This window comes from Zootoca vivipara, chromosome 13 (assembly GCF_965207765.1).
Source record: "Zootoca vivipara chromosome 13, rZooViv2.hap1.1, whole genome shotgun sequence".
NCBI lineage: Eukaryota > Metazoa > Chordata > Lepidosauria > Squamata > Lacertidae > Zootoca > Zootoca vivipara.
This window is the reverse complement of record NC_142596.1, coordinates 34,697,949-34,720,452: the sequence shown is the minus strand read 5'-3', so window position 1 is coordinate 34,720,452 and position 22,504 is coordinate 34,697,949. Positions and strand designations below refer to the sequence as shown.

General features: G+C 47.7%; 1 protein-coding gene across 1 annotated transcript in view; it reads right to left on the bottom strand.

The window, feature by feature from the left end:
• Nucleotides 1–247: 247 nt before the first annotated feature.
• Nucleotides 248–22,504, bottom strand: part of SEPTIN12 (septin 12) — a 72,360-nt gene continuing 50,103 nt past the window's right edge. Inside the window, exons 5-12 of the mRNA XM_035131210.3 lie at nt 17,615–17,743; nt 15,191–15,272; nt 14,112–14,249; nt 7,717–7,834; nt 6,224–6,319; nt 5,872–5,968; nt 2,372–2,423; nt 248–1,587 (exon numbers count right to left, since the gene is read on the bottom strand). Coding sequence (XP_034987101.3) covers nt 1,437–1,587; nt 2,372–2,423; nt 5,872–5,968; nt 6,224–6,319; nt 7,717–7,834; nt 14,112–14,249; nt 15,191–15,272; nt 17,615–17,743 — 863 coding nt within the window. The 3' untranslated portion in view covers nt 248–1,436. The remainder of the gene's footprint in view (nt 1,588–2,371; nt 2,424–5,871; nt 5,969–6,223; nt 6,320–7,716; nt 7,835–14,111; nt 14,250–15,190; nt 15,273–17,614; nt 17,744–22,504) is intronic.

The window sequence follows — 22,504 nt, the reverse complement described above, 5'->3', positions numbered from 1 at the left end:
TTAAGTGGGCAGGAGGCACGGGGGCCTGTAGTGGACATCAGCGGCAACTGGGGTGGGGGAACAGCCTTGTGGGGCAGCCAATAGTAAAAAGTGTGTGCATGATCTGCCATCTCTCCTGCTGCTCTGCTTGAACCAAACATCTTATATTGGCTCACTGAAAGGCAAGCCCTGAGCCGAGAGAGGTCCCCAGCTTCACCCTCAAGAAGGACCCAAAGCAACCAGGCAAAGCCAAACCAAAGAACCCAACAACCTTCTACAGTCGCTCTTTAATGGATTAACTGGAGAAGCACAATCTGCTCACAGGCCCCCCCTGCCCAAGAGTATAAAAGTACTGTAGTAGGATGAAAATGTGAGCCTGGGCAGGCTGACCTCCTTCCAGGAGATGGCGCTGTTCTCCTGTACTGCTCCTGCATCAACAAGGGACCAGTTGGAAAATTGTCTTCTCTTAATTCCCAACCCCAGACTCTTCTCTGGGGCAAGAGATATGAAGAGGGAGTTTTGTTCCAATCAGCTTTTATTGTACAAGCCAGTTATTGGCCTCCTGGCTTGATGCAGTAGCCTTCAAATGATGCCCCCTCCCTGGTTCTTACAAACTGAGGGTGGTCCAAAGAGCCAGTCCGAAGTCCTGCAGGAACACTGGGAGGTGGAAACTTCTCCAGAAGATTCTCTTTGCTTTCGCATGTGGGCTATTACAGTTGCTAGAACCCCAGCTTTGGAGTGTCTGAAATGGGGATCCCTCTTTGCCCCCAGCGATGGCGGGCTTAACCTTTCATGCATTACAGGCCCTTCAAAAGCTCTCTGCTACCTGCCTTCCCCCCTCCCCATGCCCCCTTTGCCAACCAACGAATACGAAGGAGAACTGTCCTAGTATTGCCAGCATATTGGAGATAAAAATGTCATAGAAGAAACAGACATGGCTGTGGTGTCATTTAAGGGTTAAGGAAATAAACTGGCCGGCTCTGCCAGGGCCCGTTGGGACAAGTGGGTTGCCTGACAAAGCAGTGGAGTCTGGAAGGGGACGGATGGACAGCCTCAACAGGCGGCAAGGAGGTCTCCCCGGGGCCACACACACTGCTTGGCTCAGGCAAAGGCAAAGGACGGTGTCCCACGTGAGATGCCAAGGGTGGAGAGGGGGAAGGTGGGCTGCTGGGCTCTCTCGTTCTCCCAGTGTCCTTCTGCTCTGAGGTGTGAGGCTGAGCAGGAGGCAGATGGAAAGGAAGGGGCAAGAAGGCGCCCGGCAGCGAGGTTGAGATTTCACAGTCAAGAGCTTCTTCTTATGCTCAGAGGAGATGGGGGCTCAGGAACTCTGCTCCAGATGATCCCGGAAGAGGGGGTTCGGGGGGAGGGAGAGGGGAAACCAGTCCACTGAAGCTATTGGTGGAGGGTATCTGTTGAGGCTGGAGAGGAGGGAAGAGGGACCAGGCTGTCCCCACAGCTCAAAGTTGGCTCTCCAACTCTCCGTTGAGGCAGCTCAGGGCCAGCTGCTTGCCGCCCGTGGCCAGGAGGTTGTTCTCGTTGAGGCGCTGGGCGCGGTACTGCTCGTAATGCACGCTGTGGGTGATGTCCTTGAGGTCCTGCAGGTGGGATCTGGGAAGGGAGAGGAAAAGAGGCAGGAGAAGTTGGAGCCGCCTGGCAGGTCAAGGTTTCCAATGACCCCTCCTGGCCAGATAGATGTAGGGGGAGGGTGCTTCTACTTCCTCTTCCTCCTCCTCCTCCCCCATTTGACAGACCCTCTGTCCTCACCCCACAAAGAAGGTCTACAATGGTCACATCCCTGTTCCAGGCTCCTGGAGAGCCCTGCGAAAACAAGGTCATCTTGGTTGACCCCATCTATGTCCATTCAACCTCTTTGATCTGCAGAGCTTTGGTGCAGTGACTCCTGAATCTTTGGAATTCCCTGCCCATTGGTATTAGCCAGGTACCTTTGCGGTCCTGTTTTGGGCAGCTGATAAAAACTTTGATCTGTATATTAATAGGTCATGTTGTTTTATGATACAGTCAAACCACAGTTGTCGAACGTAATCCGTTCCAGAAGACCGTTCAAATTCTGAAACGTTCAACAAACAAGGATCAAAGGGTGGTCAGCAAAGTCAATGAAGAAAAAAAGGGAAAAAAAACTCCCTGGAAGTCGTTTGGCTTCTGAAAAACGTTCGAAAACCAGAGCATTGACTTCCAGGGTTTCGGTGTTCGGGAGCCGAAACGTTCCAAAACGGAGCCGTTCGGGAACCGAGGTTTGACTGTATACATACTTTAAAACTGCTGGTTTTATTTACATATTTCATCCCCCAGACAGTCATGCTCAAAAGCTTCAACAGGGAGCCCTTCCTTCAAAGTAAAAAGAGTAGGAAGACTTCCAACTCCCACAACTCACCGGATGAGGAGGTCCCGCAGCAGAGGAAACTCACAGTGGGCCGAGTTTTCCACTGAAAGGAAAGCGCAGATGACAGCTGAACATTTCCAGTGACAGCGAGGCAAATGTGTCAGAAGGGGACAAGGATGGACTGAGCCAGGTGTCCCTGTTGCTCGCCCCACCCAAAGCTTGAAAGAGCAATTCCATGCCATCTCATAGCAGACTTCCCTGGCCTGGGGGCTCCAGATGTTTGTGGCCTACAACTCCCATCATTCCCAGCCAGCAGGTCCATTTTGGAGTACAACTCCCATGAGACCCAAACAGCAGGGGCTGATGGGAGTTGTAGTCCAAGACAGCTGGGTTGAGGAAGGCTGCCTTGTAGGAACATGAGCAAAGAAGAGCCCTGCTGGGTCAAAGTGTCCCTCTCCCCTGCTTTCAGCATCACCCCCAGCTCCCCAGCTGAGCTGCTGCTGAGCCGGGTCTAATCGGGAGATCATAATGCAATGCTTTGGAAGGTCCAGGCTCCCTAGAGGTACGCCTGCAAGGAGACTCCTGAACACCAGAGGGCAGCAGATTTCTAAATACAAGCCAGTGGAGAGTGTTTGTGGTGGTGTCGAGGGATGGGGAGAGACAGCTGGAAAGTATGAAGGCAGTTCTGGTCAGGAACTTCACTTAGCCCTTAAGATATGCCTGCAAGCCACAGCAGAGCTGGGCTAGGCCCTGAGCCCCGATCCCCACTAGTGACACACAGGGAAATCAGTAGAGCAAGCTCAGATGGCACCACCCAAATGATGTAGAACCTACAACCGCAACTTTCAGCAAGTTAAAACTAAACTTGGTGAACCAACATCAAAACTCAACCTGATGAACCGATAACATGTCTGCAACTCAGTGGCAGATGACATGCTTGGCGTGGTCATAGGAACCTATATTGAATCAGACCAATTGGCCTCTCACTGTCTACACTGACTGGAAGCATCTTCCCAGGGTTTCAGGCAGGGGACATTCCCAGCCCTACCTACCTGGAGATGCCGGGGATTGAACCTGAGACCTTCTGTCTGCAAGGCAGATGCTCTACCAGTGAGTTACAGCCCTTCACCAGAATTATCGCAATCTGTGCAAGTCTTCAAGGCAGGAGCCCTCCAAGGGATAGGAAGCTGCCTTAGAGCAAGTCTCCATCTAGCTCAGTGTTGTTCTCACTGATTGGCAGTGGCTTTCTTGGAATTCAGACTGAGGGCATTCCTAGCCCTACCTGGAGATGCTGGGAACTGAACCCAACATTTTCTTTTGTGCAAGCCAGATGTTCTGTCACTGAGCCTTTCCCCTTGGATCTCTAGGTAGGGAGATCTCACTCCTTGGGGCTACCAGGTAGGAACGGGAAAGACCCTGGAGAAATTCTGGTGAACTGCTGCCACTCAGGGCTCATCCACACTTCTGTGTGACTCATGCCTAGAAATCACGAATCCAACCACTTCTGCTTTCACCCCACTGCATCCCCCCAGAAAACCTGCTCTTTAGTGCTAAATCAGAGCAAACATCCATCTGGAGAAAACCCGGCTGATGTTTGCGCCAATTCAGCAGTAAAGATTGGTTTCCCAGGGGGAAAGCAGGGGGCAAATGGAGGTCTGGGTCAGCCCTTAGTGTTGGCAATAATGAACGAGATGGACCGATGGCTTGACTTGATACTGTAAGGGAGCTTCCTATGTCCCTATGGATTGCAATGCATTTTACGTGGGGCTGCCCTTGAAGATGGTTTGGAAAACTTCCACTGGGGCAGAATCTGTCAGCTAGAACCGTTTTGGGGGTGAGGCATTTGGGTCAGATTACACTATTGCAAGCCTGTCAACAGGATCTAGTGCTATTGCAGGCAGTCCACACAAGCATTTATTTCGATTTGCTGAACAATATTAATCTGGGGCGAGGATTCTGGATGTCCCTGGGAAACAGGGGTGCTTCCATGCACGAGAGCACGGCACTCTGACAATACACGTCAAAGGCAGGAAAAAAAGAGGCGCCTCCCCCAACTTCCCTTGCTTGATTCTTGTTCCCCCAAAGCACCTCTCCCTCTGCTTTTGGCCAGCATCCTTTCCCCCACCCCCAGGTGGGAGTAGCAGGACTATGCTGGCCCATGGATGGGGCAGATTGCTGCTGTCAGTGTGGAATGCACCGTGGGGTGGTGGGGAGGAGAGTGCAAAGCCATGCTCTGCAGGTTGAACTCTGTGCCTACAGTTGGAGAGAAGCAGAGCACGACTCCCCCAGATGCCTCTCTCCTGTGTGAGCAGTTGGCAGGAGGACCCAAAGCAGCAGAAGTTGTCTTATGCCAAGCCATAGCACTGGGCCATCTAGCTTAGTATATTGCTTACACTGACTGGGAGCAGCTCTGCAGGGTTTCAGGCAGGGAGTTTCTCTCTCCCTTCCCCAGCCCTACCTGGAAATGCTGGGGATTGTACCTGGGACCTTCTGCAGGTAAAGCAGATGCTTTGGCATTGAGCTACGATCCTTCCTTGAAAGTAAGTTTCTAGTCCTCATGATCTGGACTAAAGAGCTGATTTAAATAGGAGATTCATTCCCCGTGTCTGCATTCATGGGATTGTTGTCTATACAGTATGTTTACATTCCACAGAGTGGGGAGTGACGAAGACAGGATGTTTGTGATACTGTGTTCCGTGAAGTGGGACTATTGCCCTTTGTTCTCTCTTTGCTGCCTGTTGCTAGAGAGAGAGGGAGCCATGTTGCAGTGCTCCGTGTGTGTTTATATGCAAATAAATGTAGATTAGCCAAAACGCTGAGTTGCTGAGTTCTGTTACGCAACTGCGCAAACTCTGTGGATCCCTGAGTGTGCTGATGTTTTTGGGCATCAGTCACTGTGATGTTCAGGCTGAAGAAAGCTTTTGAAGCTCCCGAACCAAGAGGGAGGGAACATGCCAGTCGGGCATGTGTCTCTGCCAGGGTCCTACTCAAATGTAAGAGACCCTAACAAGGAAGCTGCCCTTATGCCATAGCTGCCAAGTTTTCCCTTTTCTCGCGAGGAAGCCTATTCAGCATAATGGAAAATCCCTTAAAAAAAAGGGATAACTTGGCAGCTATGCCTTATGCTGAGCCAGAACATTGGTCCTCCTAGCTCAGTATTGTCCATACCAGGGGTCAGCAAACTTTTTCAGCAGGGGGATGGTCCACTGTCCCTCAGACCTTGTGGGGGGCCAGACTATATTTTGGAAAAAAGAAAGAACCCAGAAATGCATTTTAAATAAAAGGACACATTCTACTCATCCGGAGGCCAGATTTAGAAGGTGATTGGGCCAGATCTGGCCCCTGGGACTTAGTTTGCCTACCCATGGTCTATATTGATTGGCAGCAGCTCTCCAGAATTTCAGGCAGCGGTCTTTTCCAGCCCTGCCTGGAGAGCCTGGGAATTGAACCTGGGACCTTCTGCATGTAAAGTGAGATGCTCTACCACTGAACTACAGCCCTTCCCTCCAACCTGGGCAAGTTCCCCTTCAGGGCTTCCCCAGTCCAGTTACCTTCAATGATCCCCCACTTGGTCTTGCGGCCCAGGACTTTCTTCCCATTCACCTGGTGCTCCTTGTCGGCTCCCACCACTGCAAAGGGGATTTTCTCCTGATTAAGAGAATGAGAGGGGCACCAGTTCATGGAAGAACAAGGGTGTTTCTCCCCACCCACCCACCCCACCTTCCTGCAGCCAATCAGAAGCCGTGCTTTGGTTTTCGAAACATTTGGGAAGTCGAATGGACTTCTGGAACTGATTCTGTTTGACTTCCAAGGTAAGACTGTAGTGCCAACAATGCATTAAAGAGGAAAAGCACAGAACAACTCTTAGTCAATTTCTCCCCTTTCCAGGTTGCCACCACTTACCCGTATTTTGTCATTCAAAAGCCTGTCATCGGGGTCGCTATCCAAGTCCTCCTGGGGGTAAACATGGATTCCGTGGGCCTTCAAGTCATCCTGAATCTGCCAAGAGAAAAGTTTTTGGCACTGAGACCAGAACTCCCCCTTGCCGGCTTGGAAATGTACCTACTTCATGGCCAGGGCAAAGGAAAGTTATGTGAGCAAAGCAAATTCAAGCCCAGTGTGTGGTGATACTCTTGAGCAACCTGCAGGGTGCCAGGGTCTCTCTCCCGCTTTCCCCCTTGACTTTGCAGCACTTTGCACAAACAGCAGAGGAGCTCCTTCCGGCTGGTACCATGTCAGAGTGCAGGTGGGCAAACAGACGAGTGCTACAAACACCTGAGGGTTTCATTCCACCTGCATTTCAAAGCAAACTAACATGATTTCACATTAGCTGGACTGACATGCAGTTCGGAAGGCAGCTGTCAGGGACCGCAAGAAGGGATGCCAAGAGTGGACTTGGGTGCCGGCGAAAAAATATTTTTGCACCCCCACCCAGCAAGGGTAAAAATCTTTACATAGGATATAAAATCAAAGTGTGACCTCGATTTTATGTTAATAATAATTATTCATACTTGCTGAGAATATTACGATCATAACAACTAATATACCCACGCGATTGTTGCTGAGCTAAGCATGCACTTTAAACATTACGCTTGTATGTGTAACACAACACAATGTGTATCACACAACAACTTGGTTGTATAGTATTTGCATGGTGTTCTCTTACAAAAGCACACAAATGCGACTGTGCACAGTATGATGAGACGGCTGTGTTGTACTGGCAAAGTACAGAAGCGAATGTTTAGCCAGGAATGCCATTATTCGGAATTGGGTGTGCGTTGAACATGAAATATGCATTTTGTTAAGAATTACATGAGTTAAAGTGTGGACTGTGCCTGGAAAGGGCAGGGCAAAAGGTTAAATGTGGATTAAGTCCAGTTTTGCAGTTAAACTGTCTATAGATCTTTCTAACTAAATAATAAAAAAATAACAGTGCAATTCTAATCGTGGGAGCTTCCAGACCATTTTTATTTTGGGGAAAGGATTCACCACATAATAGCAACGTCAGGTTGCGCAATTAACAGTTGATTGGGAGGTCTTGTGCAACAAACCCACTTCCTGAAAAGGTCAGACTTTGCGCAGTAAGGAGAGCGATGGAAAGCTGCCCTGGGAGGCATTTGCTTTGACACAACGTAGTTTAACCACCCTGCAAACAGACCGGAATGGGAACTCATTAAAAAGCCAACACTCTCTTATCTCCCTACAAGCAAATCGGGATGAAGGATCAATCGGTAGGCGATCTGGAAGCACCCTTGTGTCTACTGAGAAGCAAATCCCATTGGATTCAATGGGGCTTACTCCCAGGTATGGAGCCACCTTGCATTTGGCAAGACACAGGGCTAGACTTGCAACCCAATTTGAGGAAACTTTGCCGCTGCCACCAATGCTCTTCTTACCCTCCGTTTGAACTCTGCGCGTTCCTCTAAGGTCAGAGTGTCGGCCTTGGCGATCACAGGCACAACGTTGGTGATCTTGCTGAGCCGCCTCATAAACTCCAAATCTAAGGGGCGCAACCTGACGGGAGAAATGCAGGAAGTCACTTGCAGCAGTGATGTCCAAGGGCCAGCTCAAGACTTTACATTATATTGCCATATTTACTGCATTTATATCCAATATAAAATAATAATAATAATAATAATAATAATAATAATAATAATAATAATAATTTATTTATTTATACCCCGCTCATCTGGCCTGGGTTTCCCCAGCCACTCTGGGCAGCTTCCAACAAAGATTAAAATATATTAAAACATCAGTCATTAAAAACTTCCCTAAACAGGGCTGCCTTCAGATGTCTTCTAAACATCAGATTGTTGTTTATCTCTCTCTCTTTTCCCCAAATATATTTATTGGTTTTATAAAACTGAAAAGACATATAAAACACAAGAATACAACAATACAAAAAAATCACATAAAACACAAAAACACAAAATACAAAAAGAAAAACCATATTTATCATTCATATGTCCTGACATTGTTGACTCCCTCATGCTCCTCTTTGCTGCGTTTCATTGTATATCATCCTTAGTAATTTCTATATCATACTCCAATCATCTTACTTTTACCTCAACTAACAAATTTCACCTCTTATTACTTCCTTAACGTTTCAATTCTTATTCAGAACTTATATCTAAATCTTAATATACTACAATACCTCTACAAATCCTTCTCTACAACCTCCCTATACATCCAAATCTTATATTAAACATTTCCAATATTGCAATTATTTCTTAAATAAACTTTGAATTTCTTCCAATCTTCTTCCACCGACTCGTCTCTCTGATCACAAAGTCTCCCGGTCAATTCAGCCAGTTCCATAAATTCAATCATCTTCATCTGCCATTCGTCCACTGAGATTGTTGTTTATCTCTTTGACATCTGATGGGAGGGCGTTCCACAGGGCGGGCGCCACTACCAAGAAGGCCCTCTGCCTGGTTCCCTGTAACTTGGCTTCTCGCAGTGAGGGAACAGCTAGAAGGCCCTCAGCGCTGGACCTCAGTGTCCGGACAGAATGATAGGGGTGGAGACGCTTCTTCATTTACTGCCTTTATATATATTGGTGCCTGAAGAAGTGGGGCTCTGCTCTTTGAAAGCTTACATGTAATAACATTCCTCAGTTCTACAATACTCCTTGATGATGATGCCCTATAAAAGTTCCCTCTTAAAAATAAAATAAAATAAATCTATTGCAAGTTTAACCTAACAAAAAAGAAAAAAGAAGAAAAATAAACCACCAGCCCACATTAATAATACAATGGCCATCAATAAATCTATCTCAGTTGATATCAGCTATCCAAATGTCCCAATGAATACTAAAACAACTTTGATGTTGAAATATGCTTAATTGTAGCAGGGGCAGTAAGGTCATTCAACCCTGCATAGTTGATGGTGGGTATTTGTCCTTCTTAGGCTTGAAGTATAAGGTCAGATCCTTACCATACAATTACCACACTTTGAGAGTCGTGTCGTCCCCCTGAGAATCCTGGGAACTGTAGTTTGTTGAGGGTGCTGAGAGCTGCAATTCCTCTCCCAGAGCTACAATTCCCAGAGTGGTTTAACCATCAATCCTTCTTCCCAAGGAACTCTGGGAATTGCAGCTCCGTGAGGGGAATTGGGGTCTCCTTAAGAACAATCACCACCTTTAATAAACTACAGTTCCCAGGATTCTCTTTGGGAAGCAAGAGTGGTAGGATACTGCTTTAAACACATTGTGCGGATGGAGCCAATGTCTCTTGGCTGCCAGAAGGGCTCAGAAGGTTCCCATCTTGCTTGCGGAAAGATTTATAGGATGCTGGGAGTGTGTTTGTGACATGTTACCTGGTCTTACTAGGGACCCAGGTGGCGCTGTGGTTAAACCACTGAGCCTAGGGCTTGCTGATCAGAAGGTCGGTGGTTCGAATCCCTGTGACGGGGTGAGCTCCCGTTGCTTGGTCCCAGCTCCTGCCAACCTAGCAGTTCGAAAGCATGTCAAAATGCAAGTAGATAAATAGGAATAGCTACAGCGGGAAGGTAAACGGTGTTTCCATGTGCTGCTCTGGTTTGCCAGAAGCGGCTTTGTCATGCTGGCCACATGACCTGGAAGCTATACGCCGGCTCCCTCGGCCAATAATGCGAGATGAGCGTGCAACCCCAGAGTCGGTCACGACTGGACCTAATGATCAGGGGCCCCTTTACCTTTACCTGGTCTTACTACCCAGCCACCCCATTACGTGAGGAAGCTGGAAGTTCCCATCACACTCGCAGGGTCTGTTGTGTCATTTAATCCAAGTATTTAAGTCTGAAGTTGCTTTGAGTCGGCGAAATCTCCCTGCCAGGCGAAGAGAGATTATTCTGTCCATTTGTGTGCAAAAGCCCACGTGTTGAGAAACTGGAGATACGTTTTCTGGCAAACAACTGAACAGAGTGGCTGCTACTGATGTGATTTATTAGGAAAGATGCCACTCTCTGCTTCTGAGCTGCAACTTAATCTGGAGGTGGATAAATCAAGACGGGATGCATGCTTTTCTTCAATCACAAACATTCGCTAATCAGCGTTCTCTGCACGGATTGCTCTTCCCCGTAAACTCACGCAACTAATTTTAATGGGGAGCCTAAAATCTGAGACAGAAGGTCTTGCCACCGGCACGGAAGAGTCAGCCTTGACTCCTTCCCAATATCATGCTATGAAACAAGTACTGTGCCTGCTTTTTTTGAATCAAGCTGAACACCACTCCAATCCTCCATCTCCCAACTACGGCTCTTCACTAACCCACACTTGCAGACAACCGCGCTACTGTGAAATGTGCAAAACTTAAACCGAGCCCTTCAAGATATACAAAGCAACCTGCCTCAGAAGGGAAGCAGAGCTAATATGCAACACAAAAGGAAAAGGAAAACATAAGCGACATTCTCCTCCAACACTGTAAAAACTTTGGAAGCCACAACTTTAAACAAAGACAGTGTAACAGAATAGGGGGATGTGTGTGTATGTGTATGACTGGAATTGTGTTTTTGTTTTGTTTTGAAGGGAGGGCATTCAATTTTGTTGTAATATTTAAAGTACAATGACAATAAAGTTTCTATCTATGAAGAAATCTGAGCAAGGGCTTATTTCTACCATTGGAAGACTCGGTCTATTGGCCTGCATGCTTGGTGTTTGCAAAAGAGATGTCATTTGGAGTCATGTACCCTTCTGGTCTAAGGCAAGGGATGGCAGGGGCCCTTTGGAATTGGGCAGGGTGGAAGGCAGGGAGCCCAACAATGGGAGCAGCCAGAGCCAATGAGAGGAGGAGCCAACGAATTCTAGTTTGGCCCCTGTTCACATCACCCCGATGAACTCTACAAGGGCAAAAACCAAGACTGAGAAAGAAGGCAGCCAAGGCTACTGTACTGGTTGTAAATGAGCAGGAAGGGAGGTGAGGGCTGGCTGAGGGCAGGCTGAGGTTGGTGGGGCACTAGGAAACAGGCCAGCCTCTGCAGGGCAGGGGTGAGGAACTGGATCTGGCTAGTGGGCTGGTCCCTCCCCTCCTCGAACCCTGCAGGTCCCTCCGGTAGGTAGCCACCCACCTGTCAATCGCCCGATGTCATCAAATGTTTTTCCTTCCATGGTTTGAAATCAAACTGTGTGGGGATCTGTGGATACTACTGATCACTTCATCATCATAGCTGCCAAGTCTCCCGTTTTTCACGGGAAACCCCCGTATTTTAAACCGTTTCCCCCTGGCAGCCCGGATTGGGAAAAGTCCCGTAAATCCCCCGGATTTCCTACCTGCCAGGGAGGCTCCATTTTGGGTCCTGGCGCTGCCCGATTTCCGGTGCCCAGACATGGGTAGTGCGGCACCGGAAGTCGCTTCTACACATGTCCGGACATGCGTATAAGCGACTTCCGGTGCCGCGCCGCTGCTGATCCCGCATTTTTCAGTGGGAGACTTGGCAGCTATGCTCATCATGGCGCCTGCAAACCTTGCCCACAGCACAGAAAAGGCGCAGCTTCTCATTGGAATCACCTCTAGAGAAAACATAAGCTTTGGAGTGTGGCGGCAGCTGGCTGCAGGGCGTTCAGTGGGGCAGTAATGGGAGGGATGGGCATTTATTTTGCCTCCCAGCCAGTGGTGTAGTCATGGGAAGCTCAAGACCCATTACTATTTTTGTCATAGGATCCCTGTCTCCAGTGCCCCAGAGCTGCCCAATCAGCATGAAAGGGGAGGGTTGTTGTTGTTTTTGTTTTAGCCGCTGAGAAGAAGTCATGTCAACCTTTGTGCTGATTAGAGTCAATCAGAGTGAAAGGAGTTGAGTCGGTCACAGAGGATTGGCTCCTAGGGTCACTCTGGAGAAGGTGTCAGGAAAAACGCCAAGGGCTTTGTTTTGTATGCTAACACTGAAAACACAAGGGGTGCTTCAGATTCAAGAGCACAGTGTGCATGTTCTGTTTCATACAATGGAACTTCCAAAGTCGCGCCGAAAGAAGAGATTGGAGCACTCCAAATCATTTGCCCGTGCAGGTGCTGAAAGGCAACACACGGAGATTTGCACTGATCCTTGCAATGCATCCCTCCTTGCTATTGTTTAATAATTATGGAATGATTATATAATCTTAGAAGGGGCGTGCTGTGAGGGGGTATGGCTGTGACTATCAGAAGTACACGTACTTCTGGATTTGCCACTACACCACTGCTCCCAGCCCACGCCCACTGCAAGAGCAAGGTGTCCTGGGAGCGTTCTTACCTCCCTCAGTGACTGAGGGCACTCCCTGCCCCACCCTCCAGCAGCCCACTCCTCTCTCTTGGAAGCCAGTGGATTCTTGGCCTCAACGCAACTTTCTCCTCCCACCTATGCTGGGTGGAGCAGGGAGAATGGCGAAGAAGCAGCTTTGGGACAGATGTTGGAAAAGGAGAGATGGGGCCAACAGTACCCACACACCGAGGGAGAGGAGGGGACGGGGGACAAGGAGCCTGGCAGGCATTTTTATGAATGCCCAAGTCAGCCCCGATGTCCTTCTCTGTGGTGCCCGCAGGCTCAGCTGATGGACATTATTATGATTGTTTATTATATTCCCTGCAAAAAATTTTTTTGCATCAAGGGGTCTCAAAGCAACTTACAGAAAGAAGATAGGAAAAGCATAGGCTTTCAAACCAGACACACCAAGGGGCAGGGTGGGGCCTAATATAAATTTCCAAGAGCAGAATTCATAGTGTCTACACTGTTTTTTCCCTCGACTCGGGGGGCGGGGGGGGGGGAATGGGACCCTTCAAATGCCCACCAGCCCCAGCCAGCATTGCTGGAGACAGGCTCCCACAACCTCTGGAGGGCTACAGGATCCCAGTCCTGCCCTACGCTCTGTTGAAGGCAAAGTGACGTCACTTGCAATATGTTACCTGAACCGATGGAGCGTTGGGGTGATAGACAGAAAGGCAGCCTACTCTTCCCTGGCTGATTCCTTCCTGAGTAACTTTGCCTGTGGGCTTTCCCTCGGGCTTTTCATCCTTCTTCTTCTTGCCATGGGCCACCCTTTTGCTAACCTCTTGACTCCATGACGGCTACATGTAAGCTTGTGGTTGCTTGCTAGGAGAGCACTAAGACTTAAGTTTCTTTATCCTTAAGGAATAACATCAACTCCTGATAGCCTGAACACGGGAAGTCATTCAAAAATATTGAATTCGGAACTAATTAATTGGCTTTTTTGATTGTATTATGATTTGGTATTGTTATGTATTGAAGTCACTGTATATAGTTTTCCCTCAGGTCCGAGGCAGTTGTTTTAGGAGGGAACTTTAAGAGGGAATTTTGAATTTTGATTGATGTTTTGTTACATTGTTTGAGCCAGCCTCTATAAAAGCAGGCTGGCTCAGCACTTCAGTTCAGTTCTGTTCTGGCTTCCGAATAAATAGTTTCTTGAAGAACCGCTGTGTCGACTACCCACTATTTAACAGGTATTGTATTAATGTGGCCTCCATTGGATTGTTATTAATGAAAAATTAGCAAAAAATTATTATTATTATTTTTTTAAAAAGTTTCTTTATCTTTTCCAGCAACAGTTTTACTAGACTACTAATTCCTGTTCTCTCTTTCTCTCTAATTCGAACGCACCCAAGAATGCTTGATTGTTATGTACTGAACTGAATCCCAGAACAATAGGATCCAAAATGCAGCAATCTGATTGGTTCGCAGGTGCCACCCAATCCAGCTCCAGGTGATAATGAAATAAGAGTATCTTCTTCACCATCAGAGATAAAGCGGGTGAGGTCAGGGAGAAAAACGATGACTCTTATTGCCTGTATTTGCCTCCCTACCCCCGCCTGCAAGAAGGGCTTACCAGTGGCCAGTTGGTGGCACGAAATATACACAGGCGTGGACTCGGGTGTCGGGGATTTTCCGTTTGCGGTTGATGAGGATCTCTTCTCTCAGGTATCGCTCGTACTGGTCGTTGATATATTCAATGATTGGGTCCCAGCTATGGGGAAAGAGAGAGGGTGATTCTTATGCTCAGAGGAAATTCTCCCTTCAAGTTGCTCCTCTCCTAGCATGTGAGAGAGGAAAGCCATGTCTGGAAAGAGAACAGGCAGCGGTGTGGGGAATGTTTTGGAGTAGAGAAACTCTGCAGTATAAAACAAAATAAAAAAAATTCCTTCCAGTAGCACCTTAGAGACCAAAGACGTTTGTCATTGGTATGAGCTTTCGTGTGCATGCACACTTCTTCAGAAGTGCACATGAAAGCATGCACACGAAATCTCATACCAATGGCAAACTTGGTCTCTAAGGTGCTACTGGAAGGAATTTTTTAATTTTGTTTTGACTACGGCAGACCAACACGGCTAACTACCTATAACTAGAACTCTGCAGTATAAATGAGGTTAAGCACACCCTTCCACCATCACCTCTCTGTTCAGAATCGCCCTGAGAAAAGAAAGTTTCACATGCACATATTCTTGTGGCAACAGTTTTGGAGTGGAAGGCTCTGGTTTGTGCATTTTGTCAGAAATCAGGCATGCTATGCTCACACAGTGGCAAATTCAGGTTGTGTGGTTCTAGTTGATTGGGAAGCCTTGTGCATCTGAACCCTCCCCCCCAAAAGATTAGACTTTATGCACTAAGGAAAGGGGGGGAATGCACTGGAAAGTGTGTGACGACACTTGCTTTGATGCAATGCTGTATTACAAAGAAATCTGAACGAATGCTCAAAAATAGCGGACGGCGTCCAATCTCCCTGGAAACAAATCAGGAAGAATGTATCATAAAACAGTTTGTCCGGAAGCAAACCCCAACTGATAAAAGGCATAAGATAGAAGCCCCGCCGATGTTTCACGTACAGAAACACTTTTAACGGTTGTGTTGTTTCCACCCCTAGTGCCGGTGAGCAGCCCCCTTCCCCAAGCAATCAGTTCCCTCTCATACCAGTTTTGATTGTTAATCTGATCCCCAAATCCTGGCGTGTCTGTCACTGTCAGCTTCATCTTCACACCCTTCTCTTCAACAACTGTTGGGAAACAGAGCGAAACAGTGTTAGTTCACTGCCTCCGAGGGGCCTTCTCATCCCAAAGGGAAACTCACCCACTTCCTTCCCGCAAAATGTGGCAAACTGAAGTTAAAATTTGAAATATGAAAAACTGAGAGCAAAACTGATGGATTTATTAGTTTTCTCACACAGTTTTCTCACACAGAAGTCTCTCACACATACATGGCTTCCATAGAGCAGCTCAGAGACTCACTGCCCCCCCATGTCCTCTTCCCCTCCCTCCATGGAGTAAGAGAGGATTCTTCCCTGCTTTGCCTGTTCAATTTGACTGCAGACACTTTAGTTTACCGCATAAATTTTGTTGTTGCTGTTTTTGTTGTTGTTTTTTAAAAAATAAGAAGACAGGTTTGCATGAAATGCACATGTGCTTATTTATATTCACAGATGCAAAGTTAGAAAGGAGGCACAGAATTTAAACAGAACGGCAATTCATCTCACCAGAATAGCCAGGTGACCCTGTCTCCCTTCTCTCATGCTAATCAATTCCATCAGCTCATCTGCTTTCCAAATTTCTGTTAACTATTCTTTCACTGTTGGTGGCGACCTATTCCCCCCCCCCCCCCATTTTGCACCACAAGTATGTGAGCAGCTGCTATTAAATTCCATATTAAGTCTTTATGTTTTATTTGTGGATCTAACTAGCCTGATAAAATTATCGGGGAATCCAATGTAAAAATGTTATTAATGACTGTGTCTTTACTACCTCTCCCTAAAAGGATGATTTATTCATTGCATTGCATTTTACTCAGAATTTTTATTATACACTGCCCTTCAGCAGAGCTTCTAAGACTGAGATGGTGTTTTCAGGGCTAGGAGACAAATGTGGTCCCAAAAGCCTTTCCCATCTGGTCCCAGCATTCAAAACTCCCATTGTTCTAGGTGCTTTTTGCAACAGGGAATTTCCTTAACACAAGCAGTATCTGAGCTCTGGGCGCAGCACAGTGGTACCTTGGTTTAAGAACAGCTTAGTTTATGGACAACTTGGATTAAGAACGCTGCAAACCCGGAAGTAGGTGTTTTGGTTTGTGAACTTTGCCTTGGAAGCCGAACATGTTCCGCTTCCTGTCGGGTGTGTTCCATTTGTAAATTGAGTCCCCCGCTGCTATGGGAAAGCACGCCTTGGTTTAAGAACGCTCTGGTTTAAGAACGGACTTCCAGAACGGATTAAGTTTGTAAACCAAGGTGCCAGTGTACTGCGCCTAAGATTTCAGATTAAAAGTGCCACTGCGGGAAGGAAAGGAGGATCTTTTTCTGCCTCCCCACTTCCAGCCACTCTCTGAAAACTGGAGAGGAGACCCTCTTAAGAATATTAGGGGCGTGGGCAGGGGAAGTATGGCTTTGTATTTTGCAGGCTTAAGATGAAGACTAGAGCCAGGCATTCCCAAACTGCGGCCCTCCAGATGTTTTGGCTTTCAACTCTCATGATCCCTAGCTAACAGGACCAGTGGTCAGGGATGATGGGAATTGTAGTCCAAAACATCTGGAGGGCCGAAGTTTGGGGATGTCTGGACTAGACCATGTGAAAAATGAACATAATATTTTAGCTTCAGGTTTGTATTCTTGTGATAAAAAAGCACGCCTAGATATTACGTTGTCGTGCCCATAACCTTGGTTTAAAGTGCCATTTAGCAGATATTACGTTGTCGTGCCCATAACCTTGGTTTAAAGTGCCATTTAGCTCCTAGTTTTCATATCTCAGTTTCTAACACTGTCTGGCCCTCAGAGCTCTCCTTAGGCCACGCCCCTCCTAAGCCACACCCCTCAAGTCTTGATTGGCGCCACCCACCCAAAAAAAAACCCAAGTGATTTTGCTAGGCTGGAATGTGTCCTTGAACCCTGAGAGTTATTCTTGCTTGCCTCAATGGAGGACAGAGAAGGGGGAGTGTGAAAGGTGAACTAGCCTAGCGTAAGAAAGGTAAAAAATTATGGGAATGAGGGCTGAGAGTAGGACAAAAGGAGCCACACTAGGTAAATAATGAGTTTATTAGGATTGTGGCTGGCAAGTACAGGAGAGAAGGGGAAGCAGATGTTTCCCTCAGAACACCAAAAGAGCAAAAGAGGAGGCAGCGTGGTGTACTGGTCACAGTGTCGGACTAGGAACTGGGAGACCAAAGTTCAAATCCACACTCAGCCATGAAGCTCACTGTGTGATATTGAGCCAGTCACACACTCTCAGCCTACTTCACAGGGTTGTTAGGAGGATAAAATGGGAAGGGGGAGATTCGTGTATGCTGGCTTGAGTTCCTTGGAAGGGAGGTGCGATATAAATGTAATAATGATAATAATTCTGCCAGGGTCCTCACCGCGAGTGACGGAGAGCAGCTGCAAGGTCTTGGGAATGCATTCCTCGTAACCGGAGCCTGTCGGTTTCCGGCTGACCTTGGATTTGAAGAGCGTGTTCACCATGGTGGACTTGCCGAGGCCACTTTGACCTGCGGGTAAAAGGGGAGAGGAAGAGACGGCCATGAAACCAAACCTAATACATTGGTGGCCTTCAGCTCTCGGGAGGGCTCTTGCACGGGAGAAGATGGAACAAGCATGTTCTTCATTGCTCTAGGCAGGATTAGAGCAGAGATGGCTAAGAGACCAATTTCAGTGAAATCAGAGACCTTTATTCCCCTCCCAGAGTGACAATCCCCCAGAAACTCTGGAAATTGTAGCTCCCTGAGGGGAACAGAGGAGTCTCCTTACAACTCTCAGCTCCCTTCACAGACTACAACTCCCATAATTCTTTGGGGGAAGCCCTGGGTGTGTAAAGTGGCATCATAGTGCTTTAAATCAGGGGTTCCCAACAAAATTTTTCTCGAGGACCCCTCATCGAGCCGCTATTGTGACAAGGACCCCCATTAATTCCTAATTAAAATTAAAAAGTGAGAGCCAAATTAAGAGTCTTTCTATATTTTATATTTATACGTTTTTTACAGTTACAACAGAGTACTCCACCAGTATACAGTTAGTTTTAATTTTCAGTTCTTAATGAGATGAGTTAAATATGTCCTTTGAGTCCATTATTTCTGAAATATTAGGTTTGTTTACAAACACTACTGTTTTGCAAAGAGGCAGCGTGCGCCAGGGAGGAGGGAGGGGAATGGAGAAGACAGGGTACCTGCGCAGTAGCGCACAAATGAAGCCGACGCGCGCAAAGCATCTTGGGGAGGTGAGCGTTAGTAGAATGCGCGCACTGCCTCTTTGCAAAACAGTAGTGTTTGTATAGCGCCACCTAACGGCATACAGCAGAACTACTGCCTCTATCTAATTCTAGTTTTGCGCTAGACTCTGCTCATGCAGGAAGCGGCCAAAACAAAAAATCTGTTATCATACGAAATATATTTAATATATTTTTATTCTAATAGCATCTTGCGGACCCCTCTGGCATAGCTTGTGGACCCCTGGGGGTCCGCGGACCACCTGTTGGGAACCACTGCTTTAAATGTTTGGCGTGGGTGTGGCCTTGCTTGTCTTGGGCTCTGGCTCCATCTAGTGTTGGTCTCCCTGTCGTCTGCCCTACAAGTCTCAATTGGCACATTTCAAGGGCAAGGAGCCACAGGGATGAACAGAAAACTGTAAGCTATGGGGCACAATCCCACCCAGCCAGGACCCCAGGGAGACCTCCTTGGAGGAAGACCCATGAGAAGAACCTGGGTACCAGGAAAAACCTGTTGCAGTCCTAAGGCAACTTTGAGTACTTTGGCCAACGTGGTGCTCTCCAGATGTTGTTGGACTACAACTCCCATAATCCCTCATCACTGTTCATGCTGGCTGGGGCTAATCCGCTGGAGTCCAGCATCTGGAGTGCCACAACTTGAGGGACACTAGTCTAACGGGCATCTTATCTGGCCCCCAGATGACGCCTTCAAATACATACCAAAACCCTGATATGCCTTGACCCTTGATTTCCCCCATGGCCCAGACCTCAAAAGTTGAAGGAAATTGACAGTGGCAAAGAGCTGGGTCTTCTGCCTCATTCTGCGACCCTGATCCAAACCCCCCATTTCTCCACAGCTGCTTTTGGGGGTCCTGGCCGGGTGAGACTGTGCCCCATAGTTTTCTGTTCTTCACTGTGTCTCCTTGCCTTTGAAATGTGCCAATTTTATCATCATGTCTTATCACCACCACCATCATTCTGTTATTCCATTGCACATATCTGTGTAGGAGGAAAGAAGCTCTGGAATGATGTCAAAACATCTTTCATCAAGTGGAAGGGAAAGGGAGGAGAATCTCCCATTAGGTTGCCTGATGATGGATGCAGTAGAACCCAGAAGCTTGCATACTCTGCAACCAACCTCAGATGTCCATACCTAAGTTGCTAAAATGTTTGGTAAAATGTTACTACAAATCTTTGAGAGCCAACATGGAAACTGCGGCCTGTCTGTTTCTTTGGCCAGAGCCGTCTCTATCCACCATGCATGAAACACAACGGCGTTGCTGGTTTTGCCTCTCTCACTTCTTTTAAAAACCCAAATGTTGACTGGGCCTCTTCTTGTCTCTTGTTTACTTCAAGCTCTCCCCGGAGAGGGCTTATCTGGCTTGATAGGGCTTTCCTCTCCCTGTCACAGGCAGCTCCAATCTACACCCCCATGCTGCCCCCTCCACAAGCACAAACACACCAGTTTTAAGTTCAAAAATGTCAAACTTCTCTGCATGGAAAAAAAATGTTTCCCAGGATTGATTGAAACCAGATGTGCAGCCTCCAGAAAGGGTCGGAGGAGTCACAGCTGGAACAGCTTTTTGCTTTCCTGGTCCTCTATTCCAATTGTCCATTGTGGCTGGATTGCTTTGGCACGGCAGGAAGGGTGCCTGGGCAGACATCCAGAGCCCTGATGCCCTACTGATGGGGCAAGGACAAGATCAGGACTAAGAGGGGTTGAAGGAGGGCTTTTAGGTATGGTGGGGAAGAGCTGTGGCAGAGCATCTCTCAACCCCCAGCATCTCCACATTAAACTGGGAGAGACTCTTGTCTTAAACCCTGGAGAGTCACTGCCAGCAAGAGTAGGTCAGAGGTGGGGAACTTCTAGCCCAGGCACCCCCAAACTTCGGTCCTCCAGATGTTCTGGACTACAATTCCCATCATCCCTGGCCACTGGTCCTGTTAGTTAGGGATCATGGGAGTTGTAGGCCAAAACATCTGGAGGGCCACAGTTTGGGAATGCCTGTTCTAGCCCTTCAGTCTAATTAGGCCCAGCATGGGTCCCAGTTTGGCTCAGGAGGTCCTACCCCCCAAACCATGCCCAAGAGCTGCCTCAAGGTGTGCTACTGACTGTCCATTGATTGGCAAGTGAGGTTGCTGTCACTACTCATCAGCTGTCTGGCACTGAGAGCACACCGGCGGGGACTGGCTGTATGTACTGTGGAGCTTGCCTAGGTAAAGGTAAAGGGACCCCTGACCATTAGGTCCAGTCGTGACTGACTCTGGGGTTGCGGCGCTCATCTTGTGTTATTGGCCGAGGGAGCCGGCATACAGCTTCCAGGTCATGTGGCCAGCATGACAAAGCCGCTTCTGGCGAAGCAGAGCAGCGCACATAAACGCCGTTTACCGTCCCGCTGTAGCGGTACCTATTTATCTACTTGCATTTTGATGTGCTTTCGAATTGCTAGGTTGGCAGGAGCTGGGACCGAGCAACGGGAGCTCACCCCGTCGCGGGGATTCGAACTGCCGACCTGATCGGCAAGCCCTAGGCTCTGTGGTTTAACCAACAGCACCACCTAGGGGAACCCAATAGCACAGCCAACCCCAGCAGAAAGCAGGTGGGAAATTATTGCTGATCAGCCAATAGGCAGGAACTTTAAGGCTTCAATATTTTGTAGGAGCGATTCAAGCACATCCTGGAAATTTAGGTTTCTGAAACTAAAGTGGACTAATGTGCTCTGTTACCTTGGTGCAACAAACCCACTTAAAACAACAACAGTTAGGAAAGTGATGGTGAAAAGGAATGAAAATTGTGGGATGAACCAACGATTAAGAGGAAGACGCATTGTCGCCACCCAAGCAAATCAGGGTGAATTCAAGATGAATGCTCGTTGTCATGTAACCACCCTGTAAATAAATCAGAAGGGATGCGCCATGAAGACTGGATATAGTCTAACCCGGGTGTATGTTCTGTGGAAGCAAATCAGGATGGATGCTCACTAAACAGGTATTTGGAGGGTTGCTGGAAAAGATCCAGAGGTGGGGTTACTAGATATCTGCCAGAGCTCTTTTCTCATTGTGCCTTGCTGCAAACTGTGTGTATCTTTATTTATTTATTTTGGACATGGTTGTTTCTCATCTACATTTCTCCCACAGATGGAATGGTGGGTCTGGCTCTTAGATCAGGCAGCCCCCAAACTGCGGCCCACCAGATATTTTGGCTTACAACTCCCATGATCCCTAGCTAACAGGACCAGTGGTCAGGGATGATGGGAATTGTAGTCCAAAACATCTGGAGGGCCGAAGTTTGGGGATGCCTGTCTTAGATACTTTGCCCTTCTTGGGAGAATTTTTAAACGGACAGGTGTGTTTATTAGGCAGTGCAGCAAAACTTTCTCTCTCTCTTTCTCTCGCTCTCTGCCTAACATTAGGGCCAGTCTTGGGAAAGAAGGTGGCCCAATGAAATGATGATAGGGTTCTTTAGGCAGCAAAATGTCTTGGGCTGGCCTTGCCTGTTACGCTTTTTCTGTTACGTATGGTGGGGTTGGCCAGGGAGGAGATCAGGGAGCGATGATGGAAATCTTTTTTAACCCCTTTCTGGCTTCTGGGGTTTTGCTAGGTGTTCCCTGCACAGGTCCACATCTCCTTTTGCAACCCTAAGAATGTGTGTGTGTGTGCATTTAAAAAAGCTGAAATTCTTAGAAAGTTGGAATCTGCCATTTTTCTGCGCTGATTCATGGGGCAGATGCCCACAGCCATTTCAGTGGTTTCAGTGGTGAATGTGTGTCCTTTCCTCATCCTCTGTGGGATCAAAGATATGAGGCACACCTGCCCTAACTCAGGAGCGAGGCCTACTGCATATTCTTCCTAGCCAACCCCCCCCTCTTATCCACTAGGGCCTACAGCCCCTGGCATCTCAGGCCCATCTATTTAGCAAGACAGGCAAGAGCCAAACCCATTTGTCTTGTAGCTGAAGGCCTCCTGGGGAACAAAAAAAAGTCTCTCAAAAGCGTCTGTCTCCTTGCACCTGTTCTATCAGTTCCTCCTGGACAGGGAAATCCATGAT